General features: G+C 40.1%; 1 protein-coding gene across 3 annotated transcripts; it reads left to right on the top strand.

The window, feature by feature from the left end:
- The first annotated feature begins 244 nt into the window (after positions 1 to 244).
- LOC134193179 (SPRY domain-containing protein 3-like) lies at positions 245 to 2117 on the top strand. 3 transcript variants are annotated; one of them, XR_009972031.1, is made up of 4 exons: positions 245 to 890; positions 1441 to 1582; positions 1638 to 1710; positions 1782 to 2117. XR_009972031.1 is itself a non-coding variant. In XM_062661981.1 (2 exons), the coding sequence occupies exons 1-2, from the start codon at positions 260 to 262 to the stop codon at positions 1575 to 1577; spliced, it is 768 nt and encodes a 255-aa protein (XP_062517965.1). In that variant the 5' UTR covers positions 245 to 259; the 3' UTR covers positions 1578 to 2117. The 3 variants fall into 3 exon arrangements, 1 of the variants encoding a protein (XP_062517965.1); XR_009972030.1 differs by having other exon boundaries at positions 1441 to 1710; XM_062661981.1 differs by having other exon boundaries at positions 1441 to 2117.
- Positions 2118 to 13187: the final 11070 nt, after the last annotated feature.

Here is a 13187-nt window from a genome sequence, read left to right as displayed (position 1 = left end):
TAACAACATTTATTAATAATATGAATACCATCTATCAATATTTATTTACTACCCATCAATTTATTAAATAAATTTGGTTCCTCCAAAATTAGGTTTGGTTACTCTGTTGTTGACAATCATGTTGATTACAACTCAGTTGTGCCAAAACTAGATACCATCTATAGTAAAACAAGACTTCATATTCCATGAACGTATTTTTACAATGTAAACAAAAAAGCTCGATCTCCTCGATCGCGATCGGTGCTTTCCCGGATGTCGAATGAGTGCAATGGACGTGTGTGGCGAAAAATGCCCGTCATCCTCGCTGCTTTGGAGAGAGTCGAGTCAAATAGCAATAGACGGCAACCGTTTGTCGTACACCGGCAGAAGACAAGTATATTTCCGTCACGAGGACGTTGGAATAGCAATCGGCAGACATCGCTTCTCCAACTCGCGAAGATACTTCGAGTTTCTTATTGAAAACACGGGAAATGAGGCAGAAATTAACATTGGTGTTGTGCACGAACAATATTCTCTCGATATGTTTCCGGGTTGGGAGCCTGGGTCAGCAGCCTACCATGCAGATGACGGCTTTTTGTTTGATGAGGTCGCAAGATCACAGAATTTTTGTGTGAACACATTAACGAAACTCGGAGTTTGTGGTAGAGGGGACAGGATAGGATGTGGCGTTCGATTTCGAAATGGACCGTTGGATGGGATGAATACATTGGATGGGGTGAATGGATTGGCAGAAGGTGCGGAGAAGACTAGAGCAACCGTGTTTTTTACAAAGAATGGGTATGAAGTTGGATGTTGTGAACAAGAGGTGCCGTTGAAGGGTCTCTATCCGTCAATTGGGTTACGAAGTGTTGGTTCACTAATTCAAATTGACATGACCTCCTTCCAACCTGGTAAGATAATTAGTAATATTGTCTAGGCTACTATTCTTGTCTGATCGATTTGAATCTAGAAAGCACAATGTATAGAGAACTTTTGGCTTTGTTACTATTGTACGTGCGCTAGATTTAGGCCACTTGCCTGGTGTGTTCAGTTCGAGTCTGGCTACGCGAGACTAGATTTCGATGGCCTTGGAAATGGACTGCAGCTTGAATGGCAAGCCTTGTGTGTGGAAGGACATGAAAAATTGACAAGTGCAGTGACTACTTTGGGGGTCACTACTTGATTAGTTAGTGAATCTAGTTTGTTATGGGCGTACGTTTGTTTGCAGATCGTAGACTCTAATGTGCTATTAATTCATTAATTAGAAACAAAATTTCTATGACATTGGATCAATGTTACTAACAAGCAGCAAAGGAACAATAAGCAAGGGTTACATATAATGACTTTCTGGTACACATACTCTCTAAACCTAATTTGATCTGGCTTTCTATAAATATTTACATATTTGTGTAGTTTAATCACACAAATACTAGTAAATTGAATTAAAATGTCTGTCTTTAGTTCCTCCTCTGAAGGACATTTGTCGATCTTGCATCTCTGTGCTCGTGAATTTCCAAGACGTTGAAGGTCTGCCAATACCAAAGTGTCTCATAACATACCTGCGACAACGATTGTGGCTGAAAAAGTGTCCTAGTTGATAAAGGTTTGTTTTTCCTGTTTGTGATACACTTTGGGTACATTTATTTGAAAAAATTTAGTAAAATTTTAACTTTTGAATCTCTCGAGACACATCTTTGAACTAGGTGCGATTATGTTTTGCATAGGAAATAGGTGAGGTTTTTAACGAAATTGGTATTGTTTGTGCCTTTAACGAAATTGGTATTGTTTGTGCCACTATGTAGTATGTATCTTTCTGCTTTGAGTACCTCACAATGGGAAGGATATTGACATGATCGATGCAGACCAACCTTGGTGCAGTTAGTCTTTCAACTTGGCCTCGACCTCCTGTTGCTGCCAGTGTGCCTAACTTTATTTTTATAACTATTTGATCATTATCTAGGGAACCTTCTAGTTGTAGTTGGTCAAGTTCTTTAACTGCATGGTGTAACAGTCACTGGAATGAGGGTTAACGTTGTACATAAACAGAGTAGATCTCAGAAATTCTACCTGAGTGTTTCCATGTTGTTGTAAACGTAGCTGGTTTTCCTCTATGAGCCCTCAAAACTACAGAGAATGACATTGAGTCTACTGGGCATGCGTAAAGTACTATTATTAATTAATTAAAAGAAGCGCTATTATTTATTTAATAAAATTTACTTGGCTCACTTCCAAATGCTTTAGTAAGCGTTTGACCCCCTAATGTAAACTCGAAAACTTCATACACATATTTACAGTGTGTATATATATATATATATAAATCACTTATACACATCTATTTCTGGTAAACACTCATACTGGAGTCCGAAAATTCAAATATTCTTATTTCAATATATATATATATATATATGCAAATGCACTGCCTATACATGCCTCTAGAGGACTAGACACAGTACAGGTTTTGCAGATCATATTATTGTACATACGTAGATGTATGTGCAGATGCTCATGAACAACAGAGAAGACTATCAATACACTCACATTGAAATATTACCTAACACGATCGATTGCTGGTGCACTAGGCTAGCATGCACACCATTTAGCAGCAAAATGCGGACGTCACATGCAAGAGCTAGACTGAAAAAGAGATGAACACTAATCAATTAGGGTCGAAAAAGCCAGCAACCAAAACAGGACATTTCATCACGTGATTGCGTAATTAGTCAACAAAGACTGCCAAAACGTCTGCTTCTCCTACGTCACCTGCAGTAGCAAGAAAGTACATACAAAAGTTGATCAGTTTCACAATGACATATTCATGGATGACATCCATACCCGTTGCCCAGGTTGTACCATTTGTGGCACGACTAAAGATGATTTTAGCATCACTGGGCTTCTCCCAAGAACAACCATTTATACGACCAGGAGAGTAAAAGATGAGCCAGCCTGCATCCTCTTCGCAGCTTTTGTAAATCTTATTGATGAACCAATAACGATTAATAGAGCCATGTCCTTTGATTGCAAAGAAGTTTGTAGAACTTGTTTTCAGGTCAGAGTATGGAGAGAAAGCAAGTCGTTCTTGGCTACACCAATCAGTCTTGCTGCTCAGGTGGCCATCAAAAACCAGTCGAAGCACTTCAACTTCTGCTGTGTACAATACAACAACAACCTACACATTACAATATCATGATCATCTTAATTAATTAAAAGTATCGTTACTAGGTTTAGACCTCTTTGGGTCTATAATCTCTCCATTGGTCAACGATTCTGTTCTTATAATGACCTTTGAAAACGTTACTTGTGTTCAAGGCGTCCTCTTGCTTCTCATTGACAACTCCCTCATTAATCCACAGATCTGCTAAGTTTTCTACCACTCCACTAACTGCCTTATAGACCATTGTATAGCCTGAAACCATCCAAAAGGTTTTCATCAGTATTTGGGTAAAACAGTTATATAATTTATATACAGATGTAATTATTTTATGTTTATGTAGAGCTTACTGTTTCCAAGATACCACACAAGAGAGAATTTGTCTGGACACTAAAATTTTTTCATCAATCAAATCTACTAGTATTCATAAGAGTTCTTGATGTCAACGAGCCATGTTTAGCTGTATGTGTCATTTTTATATATGTACATAAGCGAAGAGTTGCTGTTTGATTGAGTGCTATACTACTCACCCCCATTAGAAATATCACAATAGACAGGAAACGAGTCTCCAGAACCAAAAAATCAAATCATTTGTCAGTGAATCACTTGATCACTCGATTGATTGTTGGCAATTTTACCGATGGGTTTGATGTAGTAAATACCATTGTTTGTATCACGTACATGACGGCAAGAACGAGCTGGTAATATAGCCTGACAAGACAACTCGCTTAAGTAGCTACAACATGCATGTCTAAATTTTATCAAGAAAAACGTACATAATTAGTTAATCTATGACTATCAGCTCAGCTAATAATCGATTGAATATTCAAAGCAGTCAATTTTGGTTGAACCTTTGTTTACAACATACTTGTTATTTGTTGCATTGACTAGAGTAAACTTTTATTTCTCTGCTGGCGTGTTTACATAAAATACTTCTAATTTATATCTAGAAACCAAAAAAATTAAATTATAATTAAACTCTAAATATTTTAAAACAAATTTAATAAAATAAACCTATTTTAGTTAAAATGTATGTGTACTATGTGACGTAGTGGTAGCTATCTAAGACTTTAGCTAATTGGTGTGTCGTTCTGCGGAGGGTAAGATCATTGACAGATACCAGGCCAAGTTGCATTTAATTGAGCAATCACCTTAGACCTCTTCATTTACTCTCTGGACTAACTACTAATAGATAAATACAATTTCTCTTACAGAAATTTTGAATTGGAAACAATTTAAATGGTACGGCAACACCCATTCTTGATCTTGATATTAATTGGGAAAGCTGCCAGGACACTTGTACAGCCAGGTTCTGAGCTAATGAGAGCATACGGCGAAAGTGAAATACAGAACTTTCATTTTATGGCGAGAGGTGCCCGCGCATGATTCACCGCGCACACGCAGGCACACCCACGCAAACTTGAAAAAGTGCCATCATTTCAAGTTGTGTCCTAACGAAGCAGAACAAGCGAACATCTTAGGCTGCACCTCGTTCTATGACATACAGCTTTTATTCCTAGTACAATGAGAAAGGCGAATCGCGTTCTTGTCCGCCACGTGCACTGCAGTTTCGCTCTTCGTACTTGACATTTCGGAAAAGCTAACGACAAGTGTGTTAGGTTCTTTATTCACACACTTACCATTTACAATCTTGTAATAGCTAGCTGTTGAACAACAAAGCGCTTTCTCGATCGTTTTCTGGTTGCACGTGACCCGGAAATGGGTGGAGAACATGGTAATTTAAATGAATTGAAGTGTCAAGTCAAGCAAATGAGTTAGGATGCAGGCGGAAGAAAGGAAACAGAAAAAGACAAAAGTCGATGGAGAAACAAGCAATGCGTGTCAGAGACACTAAACCTGCAGGAAACTTGAAAGATTTTGAATTTGCAGAGACGAAAGCTGAAGAAGGGGCAGTACAGTCAAATTTCTCCCACCTAGTCAACATTATTACAAGCGATTTTTCTTTGTTTAATTTCTGTTCTATGTCCTAGCTATCGTCGAAGATCTTTTAGCAAAATGAAAGTTGTACAGACAAAACTTCAGAATCATCTGACGGAGGGATTGAAACTTGAAGCACCTCATGAGTAATTGCAATTGATGGTCCCGAAGTAGCCAATTTTGATGACAGTATAGGCTAAATGACGATATTTATGTTTGCTACTAGAGCCAGAAAACTGAAATTTTAAACAGCTAGAGGTTACATGCAGTTCAGCTGAGCACACTAGTGGATTACCAAGCAGTACGTGACATTGCGTACTCGTTTTTCTGACGACAGAGTCTAGCTTGTCATCCATTACAGTATTTTTCCTATCACAGTCTCGTAGAGAGTGCCAGGGCTGCCTGGGCCATAGCACTGGCAGTTTTTGAAATTTGCACTTTCGTCTGTCCACTATTTCTTGGAACTTTCGGTTAACGCATAGGTGATTAAATAATATCAATTTATTATTCATCTGGTAAAGGTTTGCGTCTGTTTCACTACATCACGGTTGGGTTCCGGATTCTCATTTATAGGCAGTTCGAAATTTTTAACGCGCGTAAGCGTACCACACCCATTAGTGTGCGCTAGGTCAGCTTGCTACGGCCCTGTATCAGCGTTCCTCTAAGAGACGTGTTTGACATGTAGTTCAAATTATGGGGGAAATATCTAGCAGAACGATGCCTGTCTATGCATATGACAAACTTGAGTATCTGCATTATATGCCATCTTTGTCAAAGATACCTCTGTTGTTGTGTTGATATCTATGTTTAGTTGACCAATAGTTGCTGCCAAACCCTAAACAATGAAAAACATGAATACGATCGCTTCTAAATCTACTGTACAATTATCCTTATACAGAACTGTCTTGTTGGAGTTGGAAAGCGTTTTCTTTCAATTCTATCGAATCATTCTGCGGTAATACACGACATCCAAATTGGGCGGATCAGCTGGGTATGATTAATAGAATTATGCATAAACAAACCTGTAGCTGAGCAGATTGTTGGATTTCATTTTGCAATTGCTCCTTCACAAGATCCAGTTCTTGCCTCACTTCCTAGTATGAAAACTTTAACTTAAGATAAACAAAATAGCACGCGTATACATATATATATATATATATATATATATATATATATATATATATATATATATATATATATATATATATACGCGTATATAAACATATATACATACATACATACATATAAGCAAACACAAACAAACAAGCAAACACAGACACAAATATACAAACTAGAACATGCAAATATTTGAATCAGGTGTGCTAACATTTGAAGTTGTGTTGATACTCAGAACGTCTGATCGAAGCTTCAAAATCATTTCTTGCTATTGCACATTCTCGTTCTATAGCATGCTCATTAGATCCACAAAGTGTATTGTATTCAGAAAAGTTTGTTGTCAACCTGCAACGTCATTCGTGCGTCCCTTTCACTCTGCAGCTCTTGTCTTGTATCATTGATTTCCAGTTTCATTGCCTGTAAATATAATTACTGGTAATTACCTGTTTACACCATACTTACACACTATAACATAGCACATGCAGATCAACAATTGTAGGTACTTCTATACGCATTGCCACCATATGCATTCCTGTAAAGTTCTGCCCTTTGCTTATTCAGATATCCGTGAGACGTTTTCAGAACACAAGAACACAGGCAATGAAACAAATGTAAAGTATCATACCAAATTTTTGTAGTTTTGTACGTCTATACCATTTAGACATAGCTTCAAACAAGACGTGCAGACAAAAATTAGATTAAATATTGACACGGATTTTGAACAGAATGGGGGTCAAAAGGCTACCCTGCATGCATGTATACCTCAATCGTTCCATTTATAACTAATTGATTTCTTTGAAGCTCAGCAACAGATGCTGTCAAAATCTAAAACAGAAAAGTTAAACAAAACAGAAATGTTTGAAACTCACTTTTCTACCCAATTAAAAAATATATTTAGTATACCGACAGATCTTGTTGAAGTTGAAGTGTTCTTCTGCATTTCCAGCAAATAATTCTAAATATGTATAAAAATATATGATATGTAGCATTTGCTAAAATCATAAATAAGCGTTCAATGACCTTTAGCTGAGCAAATTCATTGCTTTCATTCTGTAGTTGACTTTTTACAAGTTCCAGTTCTTGTTTTAGTTTCTGTTGCCATGACAATGAGAAATATACAATAAAGTGTCACACAGTTTTATTTCTAACTGTTGAAGTTTGGTTGCTGTCTGCTTGGTGCTGAATGACGGCTTCTTGCAGTTGCTCATTGGCGATCTATAAATTTTGAGTCAATTTCTAACAAAAGTGTAACGTTGCATGATAACCTCCAACTTCATTCTTTCTTGTTTTTCATGCTCTACTTCGCTGCTCAGATCAGTGATCTCCGATTCTATTGTCTGTACAAAATATAATGTATTTTAAAAACACAGGCCACAATGTACATATAATTAATTGATTATGTCTAATCATTATTTTCAGTTAAATTAATTATAACTGTTATAATTATAGTTATAAAGATGCAAAACAAAAATTCTGGTACAGAAATCGTTCGTAAAATCAAAATAGTGACTAGGTTTGACACAGAGACAGTAGACGTGATCTGGCAAGTCGGGACAAGCAACTGACAAATATTTGAAATTTTGACTTTACCGATTAATTAAACATGTGATATATTAAAGTGTGTGGCACAAAAGACATCGAACAGTAGACCGGCGTTTCTGTGTTTGCATTTATCAATACAAATTTTGCATTGATATAATGCTTGAGTTAGGTGCTTTAGCCACGCTTATTAGCACGCGCTACACTGGGCCACTACCTTGACAATAAATCGTCTTCCTCAATCCTGTAAAGTTTGTAGAACAAGACGCTTAGTATAAACTTTACTGCACTCCAACTAACAATTAAAGGGTCCAAATAATAAGTAAACGTGTTGTATTAGGTCACGTGGCAGGCGCTTACTCTTGGGAGTTTAGTAGACTCGTGCCCAGTCCTCCTCCGCGCTAGGTGGCTTACACCACGTGCGCTAGCTGTCACGTGTTTATACGTCCATGTGGTTTCACACGTGTGATTGGCCTAAGCACGGAGGAGGACTGGGACCATGCTTCGTCACGTGACAAACATGTTTGTAACGTGACCGAAATGGCGTGACATGATTGGTAGATACTACTATTTAGCATGATAGTTTCCGTAGGAGGGCTTTTGTAATGCATGATTACACAATTAGAAAGACTAAGTACACAACAATTATAGAGCCACTAAAGCTTGGTTCACAATATTGACGCCGTCAACAATAGAAATGAATCCTATTCCAGCGTCGACGTCGGCGTCAACATCAAAGGATGCCGCCGACGTCGAGGCGGTTTCTTTGAAGTTTGACGCTCAACTCAACGTCGGCATCATATTGTGAACCAGGCTTAAGCCATTACGTGCCGATAACTTGTTGATGGCGTCCTTGTCCGTGAGAGTGCGACCAGAGAAGGACTTTCGAGAAGAGCGGTCTCAATGGTAAGTGCAAGTGCATTCGCGCGCGCCTAGACCTTCTACATACCTGTCGAGCCACACGAGTACGTGAAGGTAAAGCCTCTCTTTTTCAAAAGGCTGCGACGGGTCCTGATCCCTGTATCTGCCAGAGCACCGCGTTCAGGCGTCCCTGTTAGTTACGTCTAGCAGATTTTGTTGGACCAATTTTAAGCTAATATCAGTCACGTCGAGGTGGCTCGTAAGCTTTCCCGGAAGCTCGCCACAGGATGGACCATGCCACCAGAACATACGTCTACGTTGTTATTGCCTTCGCAGTAGTCTCTGTTGGAGTTATAGCACATTCTACTGACGTTTCAGACTTGCGGAATCACCCCTCGCCTTATGCAAGTAAGATACGCACTGCGTACAAGAGGTGTGTACTTGTAGAGTGCCTGTTTGACCTGTAGAAGTCACAAGGAGAAATCGACAAGATTCGAATCAAGCAAGTGGGACTTGTCCAACTCCAGCGAAGCAACATGTCTCAAGAGATTATACGGAGACGGCAATCAATTGGCAATTAGTAGAAACGACTCTGTCGTCCGAGATAGATCGAACGTTTGCGGGAGTCCGACTGCTGTTCTCTTGGTCGAGGGCCTGTTTCGTGGCAAGATTTACGTCGTTTCTTTGTGAAAGACATCGAAGACACGATGCGTCGTCAAAGCCCTCATTTGTTTGGCATCTTGCAAGCGCTGGTCAAAGGGAAAGCCAACGAGGATGCCGACAGCACACGCCTGCAGGCTCTCATCACGGGCACTGTGGCACTGAAGTTCTGAGATCGCCAAAGCAGTGGGATTGCACTCCTAAAAGCCTACATGCTTGTTTGCTCGCGGTACAGGAAAGCAAGCAATACAGACCTCAACCATCTTGGTGTCTCGCAATCATATCAACAGGTTTAGCGACGTCTAACTAAAGAAGTGGCGAATGATTACCAGGATGTACAGCAGCTCACGAAAGAGACACACATCTGGGTGTATGACAATCTGAATTTGTATTTAGATTTAGATCTGCTTTAGATTTGTGAAGGTAGTCAAATGTACGAAATATGTCCGTCATGGGCTGCGTTATCCTACTCTAGACTCTGCTAGCCGGCGCAGTTTTACGAAGAGAATCGTGCATGTGCATGATGGCGTTGATTTGTGAGGCCAGGCGACTGACCAGTTGTAGGCAAGTTGTTAGGCTCTTGCTAATCTACCACCTTCTGTGTCGAGCCTCTTAGAACTCTTAGCTGAGACCAGTGGGCTGAGCTAAATAACTTAATTAGACTCAAAGCATGTCACGTGACGAAGCATGGTCCCTCCGTGCTTAAGCCAACCACACGTGTGAAACCACATGGACCTATACACACGTGACAGCTAGCGCACGTAGTGTAAGCAACCTAGCGCGGAGGAGGACTGGGCACGAGTCTAGGAGTTCAGTGTGTGTGTGTGTGTGTGTGTGTGTGTGTGTGTGTGTGTGTGTGTGTGTGTGCGTGTTTATGAACTGACCCATTTTAGTCAGAGATCCTCTTGTTTTTTATGTATAACATAAATTGTAATTTTTAGACACTCTATAGTTCGTAATTAGAGCTCCAGCTGTCTCGTTGTCTACAACACATATATTACATTACTCCTAGACCCAACCACCTAGATTTGTTCTATTCATCACTGTCTACGCTTGAATCTTCGAAGCCCTCTTGCAATGGAATGTCTAGCAGCATCAATTTCCGAGGTTTTCGTTTGACAATGTAATTTCTACTGCCAGGGGGGCACATACGCGTGCCCTGCCTCAGTAGAGTACTGTACTTATCCTGGATCAGCCTTTGCAGTGAGTCTGCATGCAATATTTCATCAGCTGTATACAAAGCTGTAGCTGCTGAATTCCTGGCTTGGGTCATACGTTTGAGATGCAGATATAGACTCCAAGACTCTAAAGAAATTTGGTGCGTAATGTGCAGTGTATATCAATATTACATGTATACTAGGGTGCATTTCTTTTGTCTCTTCTGCTCTTCTGGAATAGAGGTGTCAGAAGAGAACAGAAGAGGTCGATCATGCGCAGTCTGATCAGAAGAGCCAAGCCAAAGAAATGACCAGAAGAGGACCTAGAAGAGCTGAGCATGTGCATTAATAGTTTAGCAGTGCGATGGACGCGGAAATAGCAAAATAAGGTTTTCACTAAAGAAATTGGATCTCTAATTGAAGAGCCGACTTCTACAACCGTTGTCTCCGTTTCTTGTGCCTCAAAGGGAGCCCTTGGAGAACACCTACTAGCAGCAGCTGTAGTTGTGGGATTTGATATTTCTGGAAGACCACTTGGTTTCCAAAGCAATGGAAGCGAAAGACGCTCGTACGGCTCCATCGATACGCGCGTTTTTAATGCGCATGTCTCACAAGTCACGAGACTTCTTCTCTTCTGCCTCTTCCGCCTTTCGGCCAGAAGAGCCAGAAGAGGTCTCGTGACTCTTCTAACACTTTAGAAGAAGGGGGGAGAAGCAAAAGAAACGACCAGAAGAGGTCGCGTGACTCTTCTGGCCTCTTCCAGAAGAGCAAAAGAGGCAAAAGAAATGCACCCCTATGGATATATTTACAAATGTCTTCTAACTAATAGACCTTGTAACTAATAAAAAGATTCACTATAAAATAGCATGTTGAACTGATATGACTGGAATGTCCAGTAGCGCACTAATTAGCTAAAAGAAGCGATCCTCAAAGATGCCCCAGGTACGCCCCTGCGTAGTTTGTGTAAAATTTCTAGACATTGTTTGGACACTGATGCACTTTGTTGTACAAAGACATGCATGTAAGATGCCAAATAGGACAAGAAGACTTGGATAACACCCTCGTACAATAGAAGGCCTCAATAATAGGTGCGTTGTGCTACAATGAGCTCATGGAGACGTTCGGAAGCTAAACTGTGGGAAATCACGCAACTCTAGTGTCGTGTACTCTTCACTTCCGTTTCCAGAGCACAATACAAAAATACACAAATCAACACGACTGCACACGTCTATGATATGAATTTATACCTTCATCTTTTCTTGCAACGCGGACACCTACATGAAAAGCAGAGAAGTTTTAGGGACATCTGTAAACGAGTGCACATGGACCACGTCGACAACACACACGTAGCCTAGCTCGTACTGCGAGAGGGTCTGGTACGGTACAAGGTTACACACACGTATGCGTACCGTTCGGAACAATGTAGTTACAAGACACTCCTGATTGTCTGCAAAACAGACTGCCACCAGAGCCTTCAATAACACTACGGATTAGAGCTATTTTGGAAAGGCAAATGAAACGGATCGACATGCGTAGAAGGCTTACCGCTAGCAACTGGACAAACGAAAGAAATTTGACATCAGAGCCTTTGATTTGAAATTTAGAGAAGTAGGGCTTCAGACTTCCTGAAGTAGTAGGGTAAAGTCTAGGATACCGCCTATATATATATATATGGCGTGTAATCAGTGTCAAAATTACGCCGGTAGTACTTCTATTTACTTAGGTTGGTTGCACACTCAATGAGGTCGGTCGCACACTCAGTGAGGTCGGTCGCACACTCGCTTGCTAAGTTAATGAGGTCGGTCGTTAGGCAAACAATGAGGTCGATCGATAAGTCTATGAGGTCGATGAGGTCTCCTACTTCATGATATCGGTCTGCTAGCCCTAGACGTCGGTCTGTGCATGAGGTCCGTTATGACTCATTTATATGTAACAGTCTTGTAGGCAAATTTATATCAATAGCGATTTTGACAACACCGTATATGTATAAGTTATTCTAGATCTAAGTTTGGAATGTAGAAAGGCTGTACCAAAGAGTTGATCAGTGATTGAAGTGCTAAAGCTGGATCTTGAATCAGTAGGATCAGACCGCACCAGCCAAACACTTCATTCCTACGAGGTCCCGGCACAAGGTACGTAATTATTATAAATTAATATCACACTTGTTCTGTGCAACTGTCGTTACTACACATGTGTTCAATGAGATGGTAAGATGAGGACTACATACTGGACTGTTGGACTCACTCCACCCACTTTCTTCCTGATGAATCTGGATTGTTAGATACACAATGATTACGAACTGCCCCCTAAAATATGTTGAATGAGATATATGGTAAACTGTAGCATTGCAAATAAGATCCATCTATTTGATAAGTATTGTAGCCTCTATCAAAATTGTTGTCTGGCAGTAAGTCAACAGTGTGTGTGTGTGTGTGTGTGTGTGTGTGTGTGTGTGTGTGTGTGTGTGTGTGTGTGTGTGTGTGTGTGTGTGTGTGTGTGTGACTGCTGGCACTCATTGGCAGTGTCATTTCATGTAAATTGTACAGTCAGTACACACTCATTAGTATTACATGCTTTTAGTTCGAGCGATGGTGAGATTGAGAATATTGTAATTTTCTTGAGCAAGAAACTCCCTTGTCTTTGTCACTCAATTGATTGTGTATCTTAAGTAACTAGTATTTAATTGGGGCAGACTTGTGACTGTTGTTGTTAACCTGAACTGTCTGGCTTGCTCCGTTGTAAGTCTTGTGACTGTTACTAATATTCTTGTCTGCATTATGATGTTGCAA

Source organism: Corticium candelabrum, chromosome 17 (genome assembly GCF_963422355.1).
Source record: "Corticium candelabrum chromosome 17, ooCorCand1.1, whole genome shotgun sequence".
Taxonomy (NCBI): Eukaryota; Metazoa; Porifera; class Homoscleromorpha; order Homosclerophorida; family Plakinidae; genus Corticium; species Corticium candelabrum.
The sequence above is the reverse complement of the archived record's forward strand: the minus strand, read 5'-3'. Positions and strand labels throughout refer to the sequence as shown.